The 26,549-nt window shown below is 43.4% G+C and overlaps 2 protein-coding genes across 6 annotated transcripts in view; one reads left to right on the top strand and one right to left on the bottom strand.

Moving 5' to 3' along the window:
- Positions 1-14,468, top strand: part of FRMD7 (FERM domain containing 7) — a 51,382-nt gene extending 36,914 nt beyond the window's left edge. For 3 of the 4 annotated variants that reach the window (XM_081180457.1, XM_081180456.1, XM_081180458.1), the window contains 8 exons: positions 470-567; positions 1,583-1,697; positions 3,339-3,486; positions 5,203-5,298; positions 7,860-8,023; positions 8,489-8,557; positions 11,035-11,110; positions 12,250-14,468. In XM_081180457.1, the coding sequence (XP_081036583.1) occupies positions 470-567; positions 1,583-1,697; positions 3,339-3,486; positions 5,203-5,298; positions 7,860-8,023; positions 8,489-8,557; positions 11,035-11,110; positions 12,250-13,308 (1,825 nt within the window). In that variant the 3' untranslated portion in view covers positions 13,309-14,468. Of the gene's footprint in view, positions 1-27; positions 213-469; positions 568-1,582; positions 1,698-3,338; positions 3,487-5,202; positions 5,299-7,859; positions 8,024-8,488; positions 8,558-11,034; positions 11,111-12,249 lie in introns of those variants that run through there. The other variant, XM_081180459.1, reaches the window with a different exon arrangement.
- A 929-nt stretch (positions 14,469-15,397) lies between these two features.
- STK26 (serine/threonine kinase 26) overlaps positions 15,398-26,549 on the bottom strand; it is a gene marked incomplete at its 3' end in the record, with an annotated part of 50,850 nt that continues 39,698 nt past the window's right edge. Inside the window, exons 7-11 of one of the 2 annotated variants that reach the window (XM_081180505.1) lie at positions 23,119-23,267; positions 18,537-18,630; positions 17,538-17,600; positions 17,321-17,457; positions 15,398-17,035 (exon numbers count right to left, since the gene is read on the bottom strand). In XM_081180505.1, the coding sequence (XP_081036631.1) occupies positions 17,011-17,035; positions 17,321-17,457; positions 17,538-17,600; positions 18,537-18,630; positions 23,119-23,267 (468 nt within the window). Of the gene's footprint in view, positions 17,036-17,316; positions 17,458-17,537; positions 17,601-18,536; positions 18,631-23,118; positions 23,268-26,549 lie in introns of those variants that run through there. The other variant, XM_081180506.1, reaches the window with a different exon arrangement.

The raw sequence follows: 26,549 nt of genomic DNA, 5'->3' as shown, positions 1-26,549 counted from the left end.
CGATAGAGCCCCATTCGCATCCTGAGCAGAACACAATCTGCGTCTGCGCGTGCATGGGTCGCGATTCGCCACTTCTGCACATGCGTGTGACGTCATTTTGAGCGTCTACACATGCGCGAGCGGCGAAACCCGGAAGTAACCCATTCCATTACTTCTGGGTTGCTGGAGAACGCAACCTGAAAATGCTCAACCTGAAGCGTCTTTAACCCGAGGTATGACTGTACTTCCTTTGTTACCTAGATGGACCCATAGTCTGTCTCGGTGCGTGGTAGAATCTAATGAATACAGAATGATGCCTGATAAATTGCAGAATTGTTTTAGTCCAGATAAACAAGGGTTGATGCATGTATGTATTTGTGTGTTTTGGCACATGACCACTAGAAAAGGGTCTTACCCTCACATTTCCTTTGGGGCAGGGAAATTTTGAGGATCATCTTCCTATCAGTAACATCTCTGAAATGGTTTTTAGATACCTGTTCACTCTCCAAATCAAGAAGGATCTGGCCTGTGGAAGACTGCCTTGCAGTGATAACAGCTCGGCCCTGATGGTATCGCACCTTTTGCAGTGTATGTACAGCATTGGCCTGGACATCAGTTAGAAGTTTATACGAGGTTGGCAAAATGCAAAAGTTTCCACAGGGGTCTTGAACCTGCAAATGTTGAGTAAGATGTGAGCCAGTCAGCTTTTCTCAGCCTTGCATAGAGAATGGAAATGCTGCTGACCTTTGCAATTTGCACTTCACTGAATTTTGTGAGACTGTTCTCCAACCAAATAATGTGCCCCAAAGTATGTATAGCAGGAGAAAGTGTGCATAAGGATGCATGCATTAATGAAAATAACAAACAGATATGCTTGCAAAAATGTATATATCAGAGTAAATGTGTATACCAGGAGGAGTTTGGATTAAGAGGCAGATTAATTTTCATTAGGACTTAAAAAAAAAAAAGCTTTGCAAGCTAATGCGAAAATGTAGAGAACTGAACTAAAATGAGAAACTGAAATTGACATCCCGAACCACAATTTTGCATTTTGTTCCAGGCCCAGCCACTGTCTTTCTTGGGTCTGGTTGGTTGTTTAGGGTTAAAAAAAAAAAAGTTCCAACAAGCCTGTAGACTCTGTGACTGAAGGTCTTCCAAAGATGCAGCACTTGCTTTCTTCCCTGTAGTCTGCATATCATCTAGATCCATTGCATATATTTTTGCAACTTAAAAGTGCTTCTTGAGAAGCCAGTTTCATTTTGAAAAGAGAAGCTCATTGTAGATTGATTCTGCATTATGCCATTTTGAAAGCAGATGTTGGCAATCCCTGCAATGGGAGACATATTCACACCTGCCCAACGGCATTGTGGGTGGGCATAGTCCAAGACTGCAATTGCCACTTCCTTCTTCATTCACCTGGGGCATGTGGAAAGAGGAAATGGCATGGGTGTTCAAGCGCACATCAAGCAACCACAACCACCCAGGTGGAAAGCCACATGATGAGGACGAGCATGAACGATTCCAGATTGAGACAAGCTATATTTTTGTGCTATAAACTAGTTAGTGTGTATGCAGCCTAAGTTTATATGGTTTCACATTGCAGCGGCCCTGGGAGATTATCACGAAGAAATGGATCAAAAGCACCTGGAAACGCACAAATATTTACTAAACCAAGAGTGTTTGGTGAACAAGATCATGCATTACCACAAGAAACATATGTAAGTCCTTGTTTTTTAACTACTTGTCACTTTCACCTTTGGCAGAACAGAACCTGGAAGCAGCACTATGGCTGCTGTTTTCTGCACTTAAATTCTGTGTAAGAAAATGTGGATACTACAAATTGTCTAAGTTAGGCAAATGAATTCTGCAGCTGCCCTCCCCTTCAAGCACTACATAGAATCATAGAATCATAGAGTTGGAAGAGACCACAAGGGCCATCGAGTCCAACCCCCTGCCAAGCAGGAAACACCATCAGAGCACTCCTGACATATGGTTGTCAAGCCTCTGCTTAAAGACCTCCAAAGTAGGAGACTCCACCACACTCCTTGGCAGCAAATTCCACTGTCAAACAGCTCTTACTGTCAGGAAGTTAACAGTTCCTAAACATTAGGAAGAACTTCCTGACAGTAAGAGCTGTTCGACAGTGGAATTTGCTGCCAAGGAGTGTGGTGGAGTCTCCTTCTTTGGAGGTCTTTAAGCAGAGGCTTGACAACCATATGTCAGGAGTGCTCTGATAGTGTTTCCTGCTTGGCAGGGGGTTGGACTCGATGGCCCTTGTGGTCTCTTCCAACTCTATGATTCTATGATTCTATGATTCTATGATTCTAAGTTCTTCCTAATGTTTAGGTGGAATCTTCTTTCTTGTAGTTTGGATCCATTGCTCCGTGTCCGCTTCTCTGGAGCAGCAGAAAACAACCTTTCTCCCTCCTCTATATGACATCCTTTTATATATTTGAACATGGCTATAATATCACCCCTTAACCTCCTCTTCTCCAGGCTAAACATGCCCAGCTCCCTTAGCCGTTCCTCATAAGGCATCGTTTCCAGGCCTTTGACCATTTTGGTTGCCCTCCTCTGGACACGTTCCAGTTTGTCAGTGTCCTTCTTGAATTGTGGTGCCCAGAACTGGACACAGTACTCCAGGTGAGGTCTGACCAGAGCAGAATACAGTGGCACTATTACTTCCCTTGATCTAGATGCTATACTCCTATTGATGCAGCCCAGGATTGCATTGGCTTTTTTAGCTGCCGCGTCACACTGTTGGCTCATGTCAAGTTTGTGGTCAACCAAGACTCCTAGATCCTTTTCACATGTACTGCTCTCAAGCCAGGTGCCCCCCATCTTGTATTTGTGCCTCTCATTTTTTTGCCCAAGTGCAATACTTTACATTTCTCCCTGTTAAAGTTCATCTTGTTTGTTTTGGCCCAGTTCTCTAATCTGTCAAGGTCGTTTTGAAGTGTGATCCTGTCCTCTGGGGTGTTAGCCACCCCTCCCAGTTTGGTGTCATCTGCAAATTTGATCAGGATGCCCTTGAGTCCATCATCCAAGTCGTTGATAAAGATGTTGAATAAGACCGGGCCCAAGACAGAACCCTGTGGGGAGTATTGTTATTGTTTGTTATTATGATATATATTTCTGTGTTCTTATTTTGTAAACCGCCCTGTGATCCTCAGATGAATGGCAGTATAGAAATTTAATCATCATCAATGACTACAACAACACTTTACAAGGATACTCATGGTTAGGAAAAGCACCCCACACATCTGGACTATGGGGGATTTGAATGTGGAGACGGGGAGAATCACCTGGATGAGCCCTTACTTGATGGTGGTGCTGAAATACTAATATTTTCTTTCTAGAGGCAAAACTCCTGCTGAATCAGATGTGCAGCTCTTGGACATAGTGAGGAAGCTAGAGATGTATGGGATCAGGCCCCATCCAGCCAGTGACGGTGAAGGGACCCAGATCAATTTGGCTGTCACTCACATGGGAGTCCTGGTTTTGCGGGTAAGGAGAAAAGCTTCTCCTGTCAATGTTTCAGGAGGCAAATGCAAAGTTGCTACTGTTAACAGCATCCACAGCAAAGTGCCTTAGTGCTGCTGAAGCACTGCTTTTCTGCAATATGTCAAAACAAATTCAAAACAGAGATTCCACGCATCACTTCATATGATGCTTAAAAAAATATGTGCAGTGCCCTTCTGTACGGCCCAAATCCTTCTATAATGAGTATTCAGTTGCCTGATCCATTCAGCCAAGGTTGCTTGTATCGTTAATCAAACGCTTCCTGCTTGCAGGTTCAGCTCATGGTATTAGCTTCCTGTTGAACATGGAAGGAGAAATTGGTGATGAATCTTGGGTGGTGCTTCAGCTTTTCGCTGCTCTGGGCTCACCCTGCTGCCATTGCTGTTTAAAAGAAGAGCCAGCCTCTTTCTCCAGCACCCTTTGATGTGGGCGTCTCCAATTCTGTCTCCCCCTGGAAACCAAAATGCTCCAATGTCAAAACTTGGCATTACATGGTAGCTAGACATCTCTTGACCATATAATCTTCTGCCAAAAATAGTCACCTAATTTTGGGGCAATTACGTGGTACTAAGACTCCACAGCATATTTGCAGAGCAAACACATAGTTTGGTTGATGTTTGCTGTGTAATGTGGGCGCTGAAAGGCCCAGGCAGATACACTTCCAACTGGGGAAGAAGCCAGAAAATGAAATCACGATCCACCCAGTGTTATATATCAGCAGAGATCAGAGTTTTCTCAAGCTCAGGAGACCTAAACCTTCCCAGGTTAAGAAGAAATGGCAGAGAACATAGGATTGCATGCACACTGGTCTCTGAGCAGTGAGAGACTCCAGGGGTGCCTGCGCTTACCTATGGTTCAGTTCCCTTTGAATGAAGGTCAGAGGAGACTGTGGTGTCTTTAGGATATGCATTTTTATTTACACTTATATACAACCTGAGCATAGGATGGAACACAGATCTTTACCCTTTAGGTTTCCAGGGAAGCCCTAAGTTCACAGCCTTGGGCCCGGCACAGAGTAGACATGCCTCCTGTCTCCAGCTTCTAGCATCAGCCCCCAAACTCACACATAAGCGGAAACCCTTGGCCAGGTGTTCTTCCTTTAGGATGAGGTGGCATGTAGCCAGGTGAGGTGGGGAAGGCCCACACATTTGTTTCTATCACAACAGTGCAATGCCTTTGGAGATGGTAAATAGCAGTACTTAACTGGCCTGCCAATGCCAGTAGCTTAACAAAGGAAATGGTTTTGCTGGCTCAAAAGTCTCTTCTACTTAGACAGGCAAGTTTGTCAGAATTACATACAAAAATGCGTTTCTTAGGAGAAATTTGCAATATAGTGCTGATGAATTTTCACTTGCAAAATTAATGTTCGAAATCACTTCATATGTGCAGTTAAATGAATTTAATTTTAGAAAAATGAACAATGGAAAAGAACCAAAATGGACTGATCCATCCAACCCCATTTTGGAAGAACAGCCCCAAACAGGCTGTTATTTGGGACTATTGCTACAATATTGTGAAGGATCCCCCTTTTTTCTCTTTTTGCATGCTGTTAACCCCAAATGTTCTTATTTTTCACTGTCAAACACTGGAGTTTGACACCACACGAACTGCAGGCTGCAAACAACGACCGTGTTGCACCATCCAGGCATCTTAATCCAAAATGTTGTGTAACTCACACAGTGTGTTTATTTTTCTCTGCAGGGCAATACGAAGATTAACACCTTCAACTGGTCCAAAATTCGCAAGTTGAGCTTCAAGCGGAAGCATTTCCTGATCAAACTCCATGCCAACATTTCGGTAAGGCCTAGGCAACTCTCTTCCCTCACATAGTTTTGTAGAAACACAAGTTGGCTTAAAGTATAAATGTATTTACCTCTGGTCCCTTCTGTGGTCTGTGTAATGTGGAGGCTGCCACTGCACTGGAATATGTTTCTTCACGTGGGACCAGACTTCTCTTGAGAAGTCATTAGTGGCACTGCATTAATTCCACACAACACTGAATAGCCAGTGACATCAAACATACTGGAAGTTCAGCATGACCAAGAGACAGAATTTCCAAAATACCTTTCAAGCATTTTCTATAACCTTACTTAGCCAACTGGCCTGATTTATACCTGATTTATACTACAACATTTCTAAGGGTTTTCATAAACCTACTGGAAAGAGAATCAAAGAAACAATGGAGTAGACAAAAAGCGGGTTTATTGATCCGGTGCATTTCCTACCCTACTAGTCCTCCTTCTGCAGTGTAATTCAGAGAACAGTGATTCAGAATTCAGATGTTCTATCTCTCTTGTCTCTTAAGAAACAGAAAAGATAGCTATTTTGCTCCACTTTTCACTGAATTTCCCTGAAGAAGGAGGACCAGTAGGGTCTGAAATGCATCAGATCAAGAAACCTGGTGGTTTTTTTTTGGGGGGGGGGCTTTTGTTGCTTCATACACCTCTCATACACCTAGCCACACCTCCTGTATTTGTGCACAAGATAAACAGGAGAGAGGAGGCCGGCCCACCCACTGCCAGACATTGGTCTGCTTCCCCCTCCCACTGCAATGGCATCCTCAAACTGCAGTGATTTACTTCTCCTCCGTAGGGAAATGAATGGCAGCCATTCAATAAAATCAAGGGGGTCACCGGGGTTGCAGGCAGGCCATGAGGATGGAGCTAAATCTGTTCCCTGCTTCTCACAACCATTAAGAATCAAAGGTGCTCCTATCTGCACAGCTCTTCATTGCTGATCATGCTACAGCATGACGGGGTGTTGAGTGTTCTGGGGAAATGGGATTTTCCACAGATGCAGCTTCATAGATAAAATAGGCTTCCGCTCTTAACTTTTGTATCTAAAACATATTATAGATACATTCCCAGATGCCTCAGTAACCTGCATCCAGTGTGGCATTTTGCGATCCCTCAGAATCTCACAAATGTGGGCTCAGATTCTGCTTCTGAGAGCCAGTGTGGTGTAGTGGTTAAGAGCGGTGGACTCATAATCTGGGGAACCGGGTTCGCGTCTCTGCTCCTCCACCTGCAGCTGCTGGGTGACCTTGGGCCAGTCACACTTCTCTGAAGTCTCTCAGCCCCACTCACCTCACAGAGTGTTTGTTGTGGGGGAGGAAGGGGAAGGAGAATGTTAGCCACTTTGAGACTCCTTCGGTTAGTGATAAAGCGGGATATCCAAACTCTTCTTCTTGTTCTTGGCTAAATTTATAGTGCTGATTCTGGTAGGTTGTGGTCATTGTATATGGAATGGCCTGGCTTCCATCTTACCTGGCATAAAGGCAGCACTTTTGGAAGGTCGGCGTGGGGGGGATTCGGAATGAGGTGCAATTGCTCACATCATGGTAAAAGTGTTGTGGCTGCCAGAGCAAAGAGGCTACTATGGCCAGCACAAAAAGAGGTGACGGTGCTCTGTACTGGTGGGTGCCATCATACAGGAAAACCACTGCATAAATGTGTTTGGAGAACTAATAATCAGTGATTCTAGATTTAGGTAGGTAGCTGTGTTGGTTTGATGCAGTTGAAATAACTAAAAAAATAAAAAAATTGTCCAGCAGCACCTTAGAGACCAACTAAGTTTGTTCAGGGTATAAGCTTTCATGTGCATACACACCTCTCTAAGGTGCTACTGGACAATTTTTTAATTTTTTTTATTTAATAAACAGTGGTTAGATTATTGGTCTAGGCAGTGCTTTTTTATAAAAAAATGTTTAGGGGTACTCTCATTTTCCTATTCATATTGAAATACTGCCCCTCAATGAGGCCAAACTTAGATTCATAAAATGTTTAGGGTATGTGTCCCCCTGGAAAAAAAAGCACTGGGTCTATGACTTGGGAGACCCAGATTCAAATCCCTGATCACACACTCACTCACTGGGCGACTTTGGGCCAATTTTTGTATCTCCACCTAACCCTCCTCACAGAATTATTGTGAGGATTGCAAAGAGGATGTAGAAGCAGAGAAATGTGTGCTGCCATGAAGCGCTTGGAGGAATCAGGGGGTATGATACAATAGCAACTTAGGAACAGAGATGAGGAATCTCCTGGTGTTGCTAATTATTAACTGCATTGACGGGAGATGGAGACCCAACAACCTCTGAAGGTTTGAGCTGGTCTTTGACAGTAATAAATTATCTATCTATCTAACCTCTGGAGGGTGTTCTTCCCTTCCCCATTTCATCATCTCAACAGGTAGGCTAGGCTGAGAGAAGTTGGACTAGAAGTTGGAGAGAAGTGAGCTTCATAACTAAGTAGAGATTTGAACGCTGGTCTCCCAAGTCTTTGTGTGGCACACTAACCACTACACTACATGACACTGTGACATATTCTCTCTCTCTCTCCCATCCCTACTCTCTGCCTCAGGCCTTGTGCAAGGATACACTGGAGTTCACCATGGCAAGCCGAGACACTTGCAAAGCCTTCTGGAAGACCTGTGTGGAATACCATGCTTTTTTCCGACTCTCTGAAGAGCCAAAGTCAAAACCCAAAGCCTTTTTGTGCAGCAAGGGCTCCAGTTTCCGATACTGGTAAGATAGGAAGGACATTCTGACCTACAATCATATTCAGGAACTAAGTCAACTGAAACAAATGCACATCCCCCCCCCCGTTTATCCAACTACCTTGGGGGGGTGGAGCCCCCACACACATTGGGGGTCTGGTACAAGTAATGTAAATCACCATTATTCATGTTGCCCAACAGAGGAATCCAGCGCAACAGTTGTGCTAGTGGAAAACTCATTGTGTGCTGCAGATCACACCATCTATTGGGCAGTAAAGTTTCCAGCAACCTGTTTATGCATGCGCATGAGCTTGTGCAATGGCGTTCCGCTGGCTCAAAACATTTTGCCAGAGGAGCAAGTAATACCCCTCATATATCCTGTGCTTCTGAATTTGCTGCTACACCACTGACGTAGTGTAAAAGTGAGCAACAGTAGTCTCGGGGAGAGGATGCCACAACTGTCTTCATATATTTCCTGTCCTTAAAATGGCAGCGGAAGGACTCAGCGGCAGCTGCTGGAACATGGGACAAAAGGAAAACTGAAGAGCCTGCCCTTTGAGAGGTATGATCTTTCCACAATAAGAACTCCCACCTTCTTGCCAGGGTTCTGTTTGATGCCCTCCCTTCAAGTTAAAAGCCTGGCAGTAAAGTTCTCAAGAGCAGAGTTGCCCCATATATAATTCCAGTAGGAGTTTACTCAGAGTTGACTAACTTTGTGAATTTTTCACAGAAGTGAAAAGTATATCAATCTTCTAAATGCACAAGTGCTTTCAAAGGGAAAGCAAGCACTTTTAAAAATTCTGGCAGCAGCCACCCTGTGTTGGTACCTGCCTGCTTTTTATTGAAAGACCACTCCATTGGTTAAGTGTCACCACCGATAAGGCCCTCCTCCTCCATACCGCAGCTAAGTGAACATCTGTGCAAAGTTACATGGTCTGCAGAAGCTCTCCAGCTGATTGTACTGATCTGGGAAGCCTGCATGGGAGAAGGTGACCTCTTATATAGCCTAGGCCAAAACTGCTCAGTGACTTACCAGTCAAAGCTGGCTCAAAGTGAGCAAATTCTAACATCATCTAACAAGATGGATTCAGTACCACCAACTAAATGAAGTGTTTAAAATAGATAACAAAAAAGGTTTTGCAAAGGAAGTCTCAATATTGGACAGAGAACTAATACAAAATAAGACAAAAATAATTTCTAGGATGTATGGAATCTTACTAGAATGGGAGGTGACGAATAAGTTAAGGAAGTAATAGTGAAATGGGCAATAGATATAGGTAAACCTATTCAATTAGCAGAAAATTGTGGAAAGAGAATTGGAGATTCATGGCATGTGAGGCAATCAAAGAAAATTTTCTTAAGATGTTCTACAGATGGTATATGACACCTTACAAACTATCTAAAATGTATAGAACAAAATCAAAAATTTGTTGGAGGTGCAAAAAAGCAGAGGGCACGCTGCTGCATATGGTGGACTTGTGATAAAATTAAGAGTTTTTTTGATATGGTTTGTGAAGAGCTGAAGAAAATATTCAAACAAACTTTTTAAAAAACACAGAAGCCTTTTTACTGGAATATTAGAGCCAGATATTGCGAAGGAAAATAAGAGAATTTTTCTTTATGTGACAGCAGCAGCAAGAATTCTAATTGCCAAAAATTGGAAAAATGAAACAATCCCAACAAAAAAAAATGGCAAGATAAGCTATTTGATCATTTAGAATTGGCTAAACTGACAGAGGCATAGAATCATAGAATCATAGAATCCTAGAGTTGGAAGAGACCACAAGGGCCATCGAGTCCAACCCCCTGCCAAGCAGGAAACACCATCAGAGCACTCCTGACATATGGTTGTCAAGCCTCTGCTTAAAGACCTCCAAAGTAGGAGACTCCACCACACTCCTTGGCAGCAAATTCCAATTAGGCAATTAGAGACCAATGCAAACAAAAAATTCAAAAGGAATGGGGAAAATATAGTGAATACCTGAAAAAGCAGTGCCCTGAAAATAATACTTGTCTGGACTAATTTTCGCAAATAAGATATGGTGTAAAAATATAAGCTATAGAAGAAAACTAGAGAAGAGGAATTGAGAAAGAAACAGTTTATGAAGTATACAACTGGACTTGTGTTGAGGTTGAAGGAAGTCAAATAGAAATGAATAAAAATTGAAATAGGGGTGTATGTGTATCATTTGTCCTATATGTGTAGTTATATTTTTTTGTTTGTTTGTCTTGTGAGTGATGTCTGTATTGGTGTTGGTATAATAAGTTAATAAAAGTTTTTTAAAAGGGAGCCAATTCTAAATTTGCCTACATCGAGCCTTTGATTGGGTGTGCTAAACCCTTTAAAAAATTACCTTAATATATTAGCAAGGCTTGGGGAAATAAATTGCAGGATGCTTAAATTTCTCTCTCTCTCTCTCTGTGTGTGTGTGTGTGATTTCACTGAGATTTTTAAAAACTTGGGGAGACATATACAGAATGTCAGAAGGAAGGGAAAATAAATATTAGGACTGCTTGAACACTGCATAATATAAGGAAGGCTCATCCAGCCCAGGGACCTGTTCTTCCCAGATGCCCGTGGGAAACCTGCAAGCAGGACCAAAACACTCCCCCCTCCTGCAACTTCTTGCCCTCCGGATTCAGAAGCACTGCTGCCTCTACCTGTGGCATCAGAGCACAGCCATCCTGGCTAGAGGCCCCCAATAGGCTTCTCCTCCATGGATGTCCAGTCCTCTTTTAAAACCATCCAAGTTGTGTGTCAAGAAATGCTTTATTTTGTCTGTCTTGAATCTCCAGCTTCCTTGGATCTCCCACAAGTTCTAGTGATATAAGGGGAAAACTTTTCTCTGCCCACTCCGTACCACAAATAATTTTATAATCTTCTAACATCACGTTTCCTCTAAAAATTCCCAAACAGTGCAAATGTTCTTCACAGGAGAGTCGCTCTCCTTGAGCATTTTGGTTGGATGCTTTTATTTCCTTGCCATCAGATTTGAATTATATTGGACATTAACCATTGTCCTTTAATTTCAACTGCAGGGAACACTATCCCTCTCGGTACCATGAGAGACAGTGCCGGTCCTCACCAGACCTACTTACAGATGTTTCCAAACAAGTAAGTCATTTGGTCAGTGGGTGGGTGGGGGTGCAGAAATATGAGAAAAAGAAATAAAAAGACTGGATCTCATCTATTTAGATTCAGGGTGTATGTTACTTTGGGGTGCAGGGGGGGAACATACTTCCCCCTCCCATATAACAGGCAGCAGGGCTCCTGCTGCTTCAGTTAGGCCTCCACTCTTTAGTTGATTAATCCATTAGATCAATCAACGGAAATATTTCAATGAATCAGATGATCTTTAAAAAAACAAAAATGTGTAATATATAAAAGGCAGGTTTTAAGTGGCATATTAAAAGATGCACACAAGAGTTGCAATTGGCCAGAATAAAACGGGTTAATTTAAAAACAAAAGTTTCCTAAGATCCTAAAGTACACTCTCGCAACAGAGGCAGCCGGCCTGTTAGGCCTCTCCAGGATTCTGATTTTGCCTCCTCCTTCTTCCCTCTAACAGTGAACATAGTTGGGTGTGTGATGGCCAGTTTGGAAGTGAAACAAGGCTACCTGAAAACAAAGTGCTATTTCTACATGTTTGGGGGGCTCCTTAGCTATGCAGATGTGCATTAAAAGAAAACAAAAACTTTTTTCGAGAGGAAACCACCTTGCCTGACAAGCATCTTGTGAACATCTAGTTTGTACAGAGTGTTGTCAGCAGACAGAGAAGAGAAGGAAACCAGGGGGAAAGGGAATTGGCCTCAGGCCAAAAGAACTTAGGGAGACTGCTATACGGGCACACAAAGTGTGGGCTTCGTACACCATTCTGTGACTGCACTGCCAAAGAAAGACCATGTCAGCTGGTCCATTGGGGTGAATGGAGAACTCCCCACCAACCCTAAGCTGCCTGCATTTTCAAAAACTTAAGTTCAGTCCAGGGTAAGGCACTGGCAGCTTCCTCCTCCTTAGTCTCAATGTTGCCCCTGCAAAACTCAGCAGGGTGCAGGAAGAGGGGGATAAGATGCAAATTAGTTGGTTCCCCCTATCATTGGCTCTAGCCCCACCTACCACTTAGGATACTTGCATTCTGCCCCACCAGCTCCAGGGCACCACTGCCGTCTCTTACGCTTTGCTTGTGATGAAGAGGAGGGTGTTTGCTAAAACAACACTGTTCCTTAGGTGAAATTATGTTCTTCTCTCCCCAGATGGAGGACTTGCGGCTGGTCTACGGCACCATAGGAGGCTACCACAGTGCCAATGGAGTCCACACTTCCGAGCCCATGCTGGACAGCAGGCGGAGGAACTCTGCAGTGGAAGTGATCTTTGCTGATGAATTGGAGCGGTCCAAGCCAGAAGCTGACCCAACGCTGTTGCCCCATTCCCAAAGCAGCTCCACCTTCCCGTTGGTCTACACAGAGCTGGAATACGATTGGGAGGCAGCCGACATCTATGAACAACGGGTCCCGCTGACATCCTTCCAGCCCAGCTACAAGCTGGCTGGGAACAGTAAAAGCACCTCGGTGGGCAACATGAGGGAGATGACCCCTAGGCAACAGCTGACTTACACCGACATTCCCTACAGGGGCCCCATTCACCAGCAACTGGACATGGCTTCTCCTCAAGTCTTCTTTTATGTGGACAGGCCTCCCCAGATGTCCAGGCACACAGCAGTGGCAGGCCCTGCTGAGGAAACAGCCAGTGGGGTGAACATGCTTGGTGCATCACCCATGAAGCCTTCCAGGAGAAGCCCAGGCATGGCAAGAACAAGGGTGGCTGAACCAGAGGTCCTGCCCAGAATGACCTACCTTAGCAGCATTAGCATGGAGCAAGATGATGACGGAAGTGTCTTTGACTACAGCATTCAAGACCAGACTCCCAAGAGGTCTTGGAGCCAGTCTGACATGAAAATGATCAGATTTCCCTATGGCTCAGAGTTCCGGCCTCTAGGACCTTGTCCTGTCTTGAGCAGCAGGAAGGCTGATATTTTGCAGTATGTGCTGGCCCAGCAAAGGTTCCCAGAACCTCCCAGGGCCCAGCGAACCCTAGAGCGCTATGTGGGCAGTGGGACAGAATCCAGCGACTCCGATTCAGACATGCTGCCAGATTACTTTTCTCTCTACGGGAGGGTGGTGAAAGCACCCAGGGCACGGGTCCGCCTGTCTTCAGGGAGCCTACAGCTGGAGGGGGAGGATGAAGAAGTTTGTCTCACTACCGCCAACATTGAGGACAGGACTTCACAGGGAGCATCTAATTATTTTACGTAAAACAACAGGACTGAGTTATGCCAGTAGATCTTTGAAGGAGGTCCTTCCTTGGTCCTTGGGGTTATGACTGGTTTTGCAGGAATGATTAATTAAAACTTTGGAATTTGATAACAAGAGGAATCTACCAAAGCAAAGGGCTCTGCAAAAGAAAGTGAATGAGATGTTATAAGAATATTTTAAAAATGGGGGGAGAGGGGAAGTTTACATGCTTTCTCTTTGACACATCCCATACTATGGGGGGGGGGGTGGCGACAGGATATAGTTCCTAGCATAGAAAACTAGTGTTGTAGCAGATATATGGGAATAGCTCATCTTCCCAAATAGATAGCTCATACATCACCAAACAGCTTGGCAGTGTGACATTTTTCTTTTAGGGGAAAGACTAAAAAGGGGGTGATTAGTTTGTTATAATTATCTAAACAATGACATGATTGGGTGTGTGTGTCATTTTCTAGCACGTATTTAAGTATTCCCTTCTTTCTACATAGGTTCCAGCATGGAGATGTATTTTTTTAAGCCATCAGGTATATGCCACAAGTATTGCTAATAATTCCAAGTGTATCACAAAAAGAAGGGCAAGTGCCATTTTCAAATGCTGAGATCTAGCAATACTAAAGATTTTAGCTAGGGGGTCCCATGGCTAAGTACTACCAATATCTGATTCAAGTTAGATATTGCTTATTAACAGTTCTCAGGCCTGAATGCTTTGCACTTTTACAGCATGGCGACTAGCAGTGGTCTTTCAAGTGCTTTTAATACATGAACTGTACCGGGATCCCGTTCTTACTTTCCATATATATCTCAGCAAGTTATAATGCACTAGACTGGGAGAAAAAGTAACCTGTCTTTATCTGGGAATCTCTGCTAACTCCTGGTTCTGCCCAATAACAATAACTACTCAGAATTTCAGGAATCTGCCAGTGGGGTTAAGTGGTCAGTGCACACCACCCAAAGAAAAAGGTAGCCAGGAAGGTCTTTTTGCCTCCTTGTCCTAAATGTCGCCTGGTTTCAAAAATAATCCACTTGCAAGCCTGAAATTTAACTGTCCCTTTGTTGTGTATGCATGCATACTTTTGGGCTACCCTGTGTACATGGGACGCAGTGTCCTTTCAGGGCGAATGGAGAGAAACCACCATTAAAAAGCCACCTTTTCTACAAAAGAGGTGCTCACGGGGTGTGTGCTTTCTCTGACACCATAGTTCCAATGAAGAAGCAATGGATACAGAGCTTTCCGCACACATAGCTGGGAGGCTTACAAGCTCCAGGCAGCCTCTCCAAGGATTCTCCTTTCATCCTTGGAGGAGACCTGGAAGCTCTTATGGCCACCTGGCCCACCCTCCCACAGACCATATGTAGGATTGTGCCCCAAAGCACAGAAAAAGCACATGACGGCTTTAAAAGTAGAGCATCACAGAAATGAGGATGAGGACCAAACAAGATTACAGAACTTAAATATTTATTTCTTCAAACCATTCCACCTTCTGCTGCCCCCTTGCCTGCCCTCCCCCCAGCCCCCCAAAAAACACTGAAAGGAGCTTCATCTATAAACAGATTTACAGGCCTAATAGCTACAGAGAAGAGCACTAGAGTTCTGTTTCAGTGATGCAGTTATTTTGTGAAGCTTCAGATCAACTGTATATTTACAACATTTGCTGCTTTTACATTTATAAAAATATTTTATTTAATCCATAACATTATTGTTTTCAAAAACTATGCCCAGACTTTCCCCCCCTCAGATATAAATTTTAATTGTGTTTCAGTTATATAGCGATGAAAGCTTTTTTTTTAAACAAACATTTCTTTAAAATTAAAACAAATGAGTTAAAGTATATATATATATATATTTTACAGTGTAGGCACCATTGAAAATAATTGCCCTTGGCATTTCTAAACCACCATCTGTCGCCAGTGTCTTTATATCTTTATTTATTTCTTTTTTTTAAACGATGTAATGGCAACTTTTAAACTAAGGGGGGGGGGAATCAGTATTTGCTTGCATTCCTTTAACGCTTTCCAATATTTGGCAGATATATTTCAAATCCTTTAAATGACTTTTGTGCAAAAACAAAAACTGTGCAGATCCAAACCATAAAATTAAACACATCCAGACTTTTTATCAAAAATAAATTTACACCAACAGTTCCACAGCTAAGGACTGAAATACAACCCCACTTCAAACTTCAGCATAATATACAAAATGGGTTGAAAGGGGGGGGGGGAGATATTACCCAATCTAAACAGTACCATAAATATATAATTGAAAGCAAGTTTATAATTTTAGCTACCTTTTATGAAAAAAAAATCACTCTGTACTGCACAGTACTATCTTTTTGTGAAAGAATATCTATAACTCAGTTATTTGCATATTAACTGGTAAATACGTATTTAAAATACATAGGGGTGGGGAAGAGGAATTAAACATGGTAATGCACTGCATGTAAATGTCTTTAAGAACGTAAGTGTATAAATATCTTACAGGATAGAACACCACCACACAAAACGCTGGTGTCACACACTTATACCTTCTGGTGAGGTATTTCATCGCATGCCACGGTATTCCCATAGGTCCCCTGCCCTAAACAAAGAATGAGCTACTTCCCCCTCCCGAATCTTACTAAAGAATGAAGAAATGATTAAATTAAGCCAGATTTCTGTGTGTGTCCATTATTGCAGAAAGCCCCCTGCCCTTCATCTGTATTGCTTTAAAATTTTCCTTACCATGATGAATGACTATTTGAAATCCTGCCCTAAAGGGTAATACGTACAAACTGTACACTAAGCTATATCAGTCACTACATGTTAACTTGCAAAGCTAATGACATATTGCTCTCAAAGTGTAGGTGATTACAGAGCTGCCTAAAACACTGTACCCATTTTTCAAAAGAATAGTGTTGCTTGGTGATGCCAACTTGGATAAAATATTGGGGGGAGGGCGCTCCAGGAAAGCCGTGCCCCCCATCATTGGTCACATGACATGGTGACACCCCTCCATATGAATGGCATTGCCAACCAACTTTGGGGGGCCTGGCCTGCTCAAATATTTTATCAGGGGCGCCGAAGGGACCTCGGCCCCTAGGAGTTAGCTCCTATGTTGTTGCAGGTATTACATTTACAGGGGCCTAAATAAAGACTACTATGGTGTTTGAGCAAGTGCTATAGCCACATCCTATAGGTTAAGGTGCTCTCGTATTTTTCCTGTAAAAAGCTGTTTTGAAGTCTAGTTTTAGTGACTCAGAAGAACTGTATCTTATGTGGACATAAAAAGAAACAAGACTCGTCTCTGGAGAGTAACGAAATGTTGTTGAAACACAGCATGTGCACTTCCTATGAACTCAAGTGCATTCCATTGATCTCTGGTCAACCCAGATCCTGCGTGTGGAGATTGGCATTCCACTGGTTATATCTAGAAGCAAAGCTGCACCTCACCATTTTTGTTTTTTGTTTTAAACTGGATTAAATAAGTGAAAACTACAATATTAAAAGTTGCTCTTTACAAAAAAGAATGTCCTGGAAATACAAAAAAGCATGTATACCCATCACAAAATAGTGGAATTAAGTCCTTTCAAATCTGCGATCATCATATATGTTGCAATGATCCAAAAGGCACAAGGAGCTCATGAACAAAGCATTGCCAAGCTTATAGTAGGTTTTGGTGGGCTATTACTGGGTCCATATGGAACAGCATCATTGATAGAAAGTTTCTTAGGAGGAGTCATTAACTGAAAACCTAAGGAGACAAACACAAGAAAGTGCTCAGTTATATCCCAGCTAAGTAGTTAATAATTTATTTATTTTACAGACTACCAATCCATGTACACTGTTCATTTTCCTCACCATCCTCACATTAATCCTCCCAGACTCTTTCAATCCAGTTCCACCTCCTAAGGTTGCTAACAGTGCTTTTTCCACTACCTTTCCTACACTCACACAGAAAGCAGGAAATGAGGTTACAGGCAATGCAGACAGACCCTAAAGAAGAACACAGGTTAAGAAATGAAACCCATATGCTTACTTCTGAAACTTCTCCATAAGTTTCTTCACCATCTTATCAGTGATTCCTGGACATGTTGCTTCTGCCATATTGATGCTTTTTTCAAGTTCTTCAATTGCTTTCTTCCTGCTTGCATTATTGGTGTCTTGCTGCTTAAGCTGAGAGGCAGACAAAAATGGTCAAAACTTTGCAACCTTTACTGTACATGCTTTGGATGTGCCTCAAACTGAAAACTTACCTCAGCAAAGACAGGAGTGATTATCATCGTTAAACAGCTCAGGGTTTTCATGAGATCTTGGTCCTGGAAAGTTAGGAGATACATTAATCAAACACTTGCTGACAAATAACTGAAATAAGCAGGAGACCAAGGACCAGTTAAAAATGGACAAGACTACATGAGGGGCCCCTCATGTTCACATATGTGCCTACAGATGTATGGAGAAATGCTGGCATAAACTGGGCTGATAAGAGATATAGTCCACAGGGAGATCTGCAGCAGCAACTTTTCTCGCAGGTGCAAACTTGGGTACAGCTTATGGCTGTTTTTCCAAAGGTCAGTCCTGGAGGTGGCCCCCCAAAATGAAGAAAACAACAACTTATATGGACTGAAATAATCAAATTTATTCTCATCACAATGATTTTTGCAACTGGAGGGAGGGTGCGGATCACAGGAAACACTTTATATGCTCTACAGACTCTTACTTGACAATCTACTGAGCTGCCACTAGCAGCTGAGTACCAATGAACTCGCTACATTATTAATCAACACCCTGCTTTTCTTTTATCAAAATAGACCCAAAATAGCAGCAATAAATAACCAAAATAATATAAATATATATGAATGAGGAAAGAAGAGAAAAGCTCCATTGGCTCCAAACTACGGTGTGTCCTCCCAATAAATAAAGTGGTGGACATACGGTAGGTTAAACACAATTTACAGAAGTGTTAGATAATTTTACACCACAGTTCACTTTTTTATTGCAGTCCTGATAATCCTAGTCTTCATTAATAAAAGTTGTAAGCATCACCACCACTATAACCATCGTTCTGATCCTCGCAACTGCAGAGATGAATTTGACCACCTGAAATGTAGTCAGTATTGCCAGGGAGCAATGCTGTGTGTCTACAGAGGGGTGGGGACATTTCTGACTGCTTTACAAACACCAAGGGTCAGCTCTCTGCCTGTGGCAGCTTCCAAGGAGCTTAAAGAATAGAAAGAAATTCTGGCTGGACGTACTGTTCCATTCTGCAGTTTCTTGGCCTCTGGCTTCTTCCGAACTGTAGTAAAACTCCATTCTGGGTGGGAATTGTTCTCCTTGTTGCTAGACTCCCTAATGGGGAAGGGAAGAAAATGACAAAGCTTTTAAAAAACTGTGCTACCACACCAGAGGTCTGCCATAGTTGAAACCCTTACATATAAAATCGTGCCAAATGAGGAGGCAAAAATGCTGTAGGTTTGCTTCCAAAGTAGACGCCAATAAACTCTGGACAAAACTCTAAGAAATACTAGAATCCAAACCTTGCTCTTCCCCCACCCCCAGTCCATTTTAGATTATGTATTTCAGTCGATTGATGAATTTTACATTTTAAGTATTTATATTTTGATGTTGGCCGCCCTGAGCCCGGTTATGGCTGGGGAGGACAATATACAAATAAAATTGATGATGATGGTGATGGTGATGTACTGTAAAAAAGGACAATCAGAAGCCCCATCCAGGTTCTTTTTGACTTGGAGCCAATAACAAAAGAAATTAACCAGTTTAGAGCAGCATTTATGGTCTTCTTTTGTGGATGTGGAGAGGGGCAGATACAACCAAAAGAAAACACAGTCCAATCAGATCTGTGACAAAAGTGACATTGAGTACAATGGCTGCACCTAAGATCTGCAAGGTCTATGAAAGACACTTTTCAGTCTTAGCAGAAGTATAGTAGAGGCAGGAATGCCTGCCCCCCCCCCCAGATTTATTCTGCAGCTCAACTTACCTCAAGAGATTTGTGCCTCATTTATTTAAAAAATACAGCCCACAAACTTTTTTAATGGTGGGTCGCACCAAATTGTGGGGGAGTGTCTACCTTTTTTGCAGGCATAAACCCCTCAAATTGATGCCTTTTTATTTTATAAATTTACAAATTGCTTCACAAGCAAAAGTTACTGAAGTATTATTCCATTAAATAAAAGTTAGCTACAGAAAGATATCAAACAGTAGAACCATTTTTACAGCTGTATCAACACCCCATAAGCCTGACTGTATACACTTCACAGAAAGCCTTCTTAAACAAAAATGTCTTCAACAGCCACCAAATGTCAAAGTGTTAGGTGCTGGTAACTAATTCCAGAGGACTGGAGTTCTAGCACTAAAAGTTCAGTCTACAGTGCAGACGAAGCACACCTCTGGGGCATATGATATTCTTAGGAATGTCCCATCTGGGAGAAGCATAGTTTCCAGCCTCCCTACAGGTGACATAATTCTGCAGTAACCTGAAAGTGTTTCAGGAAAAGGAAGAGAGCATAAATGAAGGGGAAACATCCATACAATGTGACAAAGAGACACCACACTCATTGTGCTACAGTAGACACAGGCTCAGTCCTGAAATTCAGAGAGTGACCTGAATGAGATCATGGCCTCTCAATTTAAATTTACTTCATTTATGAAAACAAATGGCAATTAAAAATGAAGTAAGAGGATCTACTGTGTGTGTATGTCTCCTGTTATCATTTGCTGTTCACAAAGTAGCTTTTGACCAAAGTAAAAATAAATCACTTGCAACTGGTTAGGTCATGGGTCAACAAACTAAGGCCCGGGGACCAGCCCCGGCCCAATGGTCTTCTGGATCCAGCCTGCGGATGGTCCGTGAATTGCCACATGGATCGGCGTAGGGATTCTGATCGTTTGGGCTGCACCATTCCCCCCACCCCACCATGACAGCGCTTCCTCCCTCCCTCCTCCTGGCTTCTCCCCACCCTGCCTAGAGGAGGAAGGGGGTTGGGCTTTGTTGAGCCGTGGTTGGCTGAGGGCCATTTTAAGCAGCCCCTCTCTGGAGCCAGCCCTTTTGAGCCACTCATCGTTCCTTCGCCACTGCCGCCAACCCCTGCCGCTCGCAAGGCACAGGAGCTAGGTGCTGAGCGCTGTTTAAAGCAGAGCAGCCCCTCTCCGGAGCCAGCCCTTTCACGCCACTCATCATCCTGCAGCTGCCGCCAGCCCCTGCCACTTGCAAGGCACAGGTAAGCAGCCACCAGGGCTCATCTGGTGCTGTGGAGAAGGGAGGGGAGAGTCGTGGGGGCGTATTCCCCCCCCAAAAATAGTCCAGCCCCCCACAAGGTCTGAGGGACAGTGGACCGGCCCCCTGCAGAAAACATTTGCTGACCCCTGGGTTAGGTGCTGCTGGAAAGGGTCTCCTGACTTTCTGAGGATAGAGGCAGAAGAATTCAGAAGGTTGCAAACGGTTGCTTCCAAGACGGCCACTTGTTTGTGCCTGGCTTTAACAACTATCCATGCAGCATGGCTCTCCTTCCAACTTCCAAGTTGCAGAGGTGGGCAGGGGTATTGATGCAGCTGTATGGCCAACATGCCTAGAGTGCCTCAACCTTGAAGACCAAGCTAGTGAGCCCTCTGACTTTTCCTACTTTGAAGCAAGAAAGGGTGGCAGAGGTTTATTTCCCATCACTTCCTTGGAGTCTTACTGCCAAGCTGTGGCTAAAGCTGTCATTTCCTCTTTCCTCTCTTCCCTCCAGGAAAAGGAGACAGGAGGAGCTGCACCAGTTGTTACTCAGCAGAGAGGTTCAGTGTCCTTATGCCATGTGCCATGCTCCCTGCCTCAACTTCCCACAAGACAGATGGAGGGGAGGGAGGAGTGTGTTCAACCACTGCTTGGTTGTGAGGTTCAGACCTTGTTTGCCAAGCAGTAGCTGAATAGCATGATGCAAAAGAGTGTTCACCAAGGACTGCATGCTTGCTGCTGCTCCAAGCCACGCATGCTTCCTATGTCTGTTTCATGGGGGTAAGGGGATGCTGCTTGGCAAAAGAGCCAAAGGCATACCACTGAAACTTGCCTTCTCTCTGCTTCTCATTGCCGTAGGAGACAGGTGTGCATGTGTGCAGGGTTGGCTCTCCAGCCATTCCTCGGCACAAGGGCTTCTCTGCAGAGCACTAACTGAAACCTTGAGTCTACTTGTCTTTTTCTCACTGAAAAAGTGTTTGTGTGCATACGTGCACTTCCTTTAGTGTTGGCTGGAGAAATATGCCTCTAGTAAACTAGCTGAGGGGAGGAACCTGGTGAACATAAATGTTAGTTTGGCTAGCAAGTTTAGCCAAATACTGTAGACCCCTGGAATGGTAGTCTGAAGTGGTAGTTCCAACAGCAGACCATCTTGGCTGTGAGTCCTGGAAGACCAACTCCCTGCCTTGCAGCCCTTTCTTCCACCTGGCCTGGGAAGGCGGGGCCCTGACTGACTCCGGCTACAAAAGCTGAGGTTGCTGAAGAGGCCACCTTGGTTGTTTCTAGGTGAAGACCTACCTAGGTAATTGAGCCTGATCTTCCACAGCTGCTGCCCACCATGAACCACCATTCACAGGACTGGCAGCAACAGCAGCAGATATAATATTTTATCTTGTTAATTATGCTACAGTGGTGCCTCGCAAGACAAAATTAATTCGTTCCGCAAGTCTCTTCGTCTTGCGAGTTTTTCGTCTTGCAATGCACGGTTTCCCATAGGAATGCATTGAAAATCAATTAATGCGTTCCTAGGGAAACCGCCTTCAGACCAGGTCCGGGGACAGTCTGTCCCCGGACCTCTTCTGAAGGCTGGGGGGGGGGGGACAAGGGCTTTTCTTCCCACCCCCAGCATTTTAAAAAACCCCGGGACAGCGGAGGACTTCTCCCCTGTCCGGGCGATCTTAAAATGCTGACGGGCGGCATTTTAAAATCGCCCTGGGACAGCGGAGGACTTCTCCGCTGTCCGGGGCGATTTAAAAGCCCCTGGGAAGGCAGGCAGGGGGGACAAAGACTTTTGCCCCCCGCCAGCCTTCAGAAGAGGTCCTGGACCTCTTCTGAAGGCGGGCGGGGGGCGAAAGTCTTTGCTCCCCTCCGCCTGCCTTCAAAAGCCCTCCGGGACAGGCAGGCAGGGGGGAGCAAAGACTTTCGCCCCCCGCCCGCCTTCAGAAGGTGTTCCCTCCCCGCCGCCCGGCTTCGGAATGATGCTCCGAAGCCGGGCGGCGGCGGGAGGAGGCGTTCCCGCCCCACCGCCCGGCTTCGGAGGAGGTCCGAGGACAGTGGGGAAGACGCGCTGCGCTTCCCCGCTGTCCCGGATATTTCCCTATGGGCTGTCGTCTTGTGAAGCAAGCCCATAGGGAAATTCGTCTTGCGAAGCGCCTCCAAAACGGAAAACCCTTTCGTCTAGCGGGTTTTCTGTCTTGCGAGGCGTTCGTCTTGCGAGGTACCACTGTATTTAAATGTGCATTTTATATTTGACTTCCCTAACTAATAGGGAGATTGTTTTGGTTAACTTTGCTTGCTGCATTAAATGTGCATTCTGTAGTTTACCCCCTTTGTAATGTTTTAATTTGAGATCTTTAAGATAACATTTTAGTTTCCTGTTAATTATGTTGCTTTGAATGTATACTTCATATTTAACTTTCTTCAGTAATGTTTTGTTCTGGATTGTTTTATTTGATGTTTTGATATTTTTTCTTAAAAATAGAAAGCAGTATAAAAATAATGATAATACAGGAGCTGACCTCTACCCCCTCAACTCCTGCCCCTGGGACAGCTCCCCTGCCCACTCCCCAATTCCTGGCAAGTAATCAAAAATCCAGACTTACGAATCAGAACCATCAGAATCTGTTTCATCGCTACTATGTCCTTCTGCTTTCCACCTCTTAAATCTATCAATAAGCTCCGTCAGATATGACGTCTTCTTGGCATTTTTCAGAATGAATTTGTGCTTTAGAAGTTCTTTCGCTGTGGGACGCTGTAAAAGACATGAAGTGGTAAATTGTTTGCAAGCAGAATGCAAAATGTTGACAATTATCTATAAAGGCCTTCCTTACCAGCCTGCCCGCTCCTTAAGATACTCTGCTGAGGATTTTCTTTGGGTCTCGACTCCTGTTTTCTTTGGGTCTCGACTGTCGCCTTCCCTATGGCGACTGATCTGCTGTGCTAAGGATTCCTTTGTGGTTACCATACTTATTATTTAGATTGGTTTAATCTCAGGGGACAGACGGTAGCTCTGTGACAGTGGATCTGCCAGCATGCAGAAGATCTCAAATTTGATCAAGAGAATTATAACTCACAGATTAGAGGAGATCGATTTACAATTTAATATTGCGACAGGTGGTGGCACCTGTTCGCCGATAAACCTTGACTTAACACCACCAACGAAACTCCCATCTTATTTAACTACCTTATCTGTGGAATCTAGCCTTATAAAGGCTAGATTCAATGTTTTCCCATCAAATGTGTTGGGTAACAGACTCTCCAACGGACAGATCTCACTCGTCTGTGACTGTAAAAGTGGATCTATAGAATCGTTATATCATATAATCTTCTGTTGTCCATTACATTCGGCTTCACGGTCTAAGTTTCTGGCCCCATATTTATCGAGAATTGCTGACAGACCTCAGGAAGCCCAAATAATATACTTATTAAACGACGAAGACTTAAGTAGATCCCTTGCAGTCGCTAGATACCTGATTAATGTCTTATTTCATAAGAGGAGAAATGGATCACTGTATGACTCTGACAGCTTAGCCAAACTTAAGAACCATCAATAAGTGCCAGAACTAAGACGCATATCCCCGAGGGATTTGAATTACGATTGACATAGAGGGAGCTTATTGTATATAGTGTTTACTTAATTGAAGTAAAATTGGTTTTATATGGGTGTTTTAACTTGGAACTGTTTAAATTGTTTGTTTATGGATAAATCTTGATGTATTGTTTTAGATATGGGCCAATGGCCGTAATAAATCAAATCAATCAATCAAATTTGATCCCTGGCATCTCCAGGTAGAGATGGGAAATATTCCCTGCCTGGAACCCTGGAGAGCCGCTACCAACCAGTACTGAGCAAGATAGAGCAATGGTCTGGCTCCCATGTTCATCAATCTGTTAGATTTTAGTGTCCCCCCCCCCCCAATTTTTGTAAGCTGCTGAACATTGCAAATGTAGTGGAAGGGCAAGATGCAGATATTTGCAAAAATAAATAAAAAATTACAATAGCTATAGTGCAAGTTGGCTCATTAGATCACATTACATCTACTACCAAGCATTTTGTAATTGGATGGCAGTGCACTATTTGTCCAAACAACTCCATTCTCTTTATGTCTGAAAATTAGGTTTCTTTCCACTCTGCCTCTCCAAGAGCTCCAAGTAATCCAAAACTTTCCCTTACTTTTATGCCAACAAGCATTAGACCAATGAGAACGCTCAAGTTCTCTGCAGCAACTGTATGCATTAAAGCCAGAGCAGGAAACAGGATTATAACACAAACCACTGTGGTGCCTTTATTACAGAAGTCTTTTGGGAATAGATTCCTCTGAAGGAAACTGATGTGCAGACTGGAAGGGTTTAAGCTTGGATGACCTTCTGTTCCCTTCCAGGGTTTTCATTCCTTAACTGAACAGAGCATCCGACAAGCATCTAATTTGCCCCTGCAGCTCCACCCCCCAAAAAACACCCAGCTGATCTGATGCATGGATTTTCTCTATTCTATTGTGTTTTGTGCATACTCTGTACGCTGCCTCCTCAAGTAGATTAATGCCGACCTTAAAAAGTTTGAGAAATCTGGAGACTTCCGGGAGGGAAGATGGCTGGCTAGTCCTCAATTGCTGACAGTCCCTCAACAGAGATAATTATGCAGCGATTAACAATAGCCAAGATGTAAATCTTCATTATTGCACTCTCTCTTTGAATACAGGGAGATCAAGGGATTAACCTCACATGCTCTGAAGAAAGGTGTTCTTCACACCAGAGACCAGAAAAGTTTTTGGATGCAGGATACATCTTTGAGTGAGGAACTGCTATTGTGTCCAGACACCACATAATAGCCCTGAATGTTAGCCCTTAGGACAACAGGTCAGCTAAACCTCCCTTCTTTTAATTACTTTTAAGATTGGGATCAATTATGACTGAAGTGATCTGTCTGCCAATTAATTTTCACCAAGAACATGAACTGAGTGTAAGATAAGAGGCATTAGCTAACATGCTGAAAACAAAACAAAAAGTATCTTAATTATTTGTGATTAAGAAAGATTATAAACGGATCAGAATGCTCTGTTTGTTAAGCATCTTCAATTTATATTACTTTTTACTCTCAGTCCTTTTTGTGAAGTGCTGGCTTCAGAAGTGAAACTACATTCCTGTGAGTGCGAAAGGAATGCACTTCTTAAAGAGACAGACACAAGTTTTCAAGGCAGAGACTTAACATGAAGACTAACTGAACCAAATGTGGCAAAGAGACTGTTGAACCCTGCAATGACTGTTGGTATCATGCAGCAATTATTGGATGAGCAACTGAAAGACCTTAGAACTGAGATGCATAAAATCTTGAACGAAAAAGGAGAGAACGATCAGACCAAAGAATACACAGGACCTTAGGGGAGAGGGGGATACTGATAAAGATCTGCCTGAACGTGAGAGTGGAATGGTAAAGTGGGAAGCAGCAGATGATGAAATGAAAGAACTTCCACATAGGTGTCTGAAGTACTGAAACAGACAAACAATGGAGTTGTGATGCTGGAGAAGTGGAATGAAACCATTGATAAGCAATATCAAGTAACATCTTGAGATGGCAAAGATGGAGCCGAAAGAGAAAGGATCCTGTGTACAAGTTGGGGTGAATTCAAAGGAAAAGGCCATTAAGCCTTTGGTGATTCTTCTTAAAAAAGAATGGAAGAAACAGAAATGGAAGGAACTTTTTGTTTTCTTTTCCTAATTTAGGGCAGGAAATCATGGCCAACAGGAAATGGGATCAGAAGATCTGGAACTGGATGAATATGGAACTGGCTGTATATTAATGAATATACATCAAATAAATAACTATGGGTTATTATTCTAATAATAGATATTGGAATTTCTTGGAGATAAAAGCTGTCATACCAGACTGGAGGAAGACTATTCTTGACATTTAGTGATAATAACCGTAGAGCCACTTTTGGACTTTTTGCATGAAAAGGAAAATGAATAAACTTGAGATGCCTGGGGCTGAAGATTGGGAAAACGTCAATAAGCAGGTTGAAGAACAGCTGGATAT

Source organism: Podarcis bocagei (assembly GCF_964188305.1).
Source record: "Podarcis bocagei genome assembly, chromosome: Z".
Taxonomy (NCBI): Eukaryota; Metazoa; Chordata; class Lepidosauria; order Squamata; family Lacertidae; genus Podarcis; species Podarcis bocagei.
The sequence above is the reverse complement of the archived record's forward strand: the minus strand, read 5'-3'. Positions and strand labels throughout refer to the sequence as shown.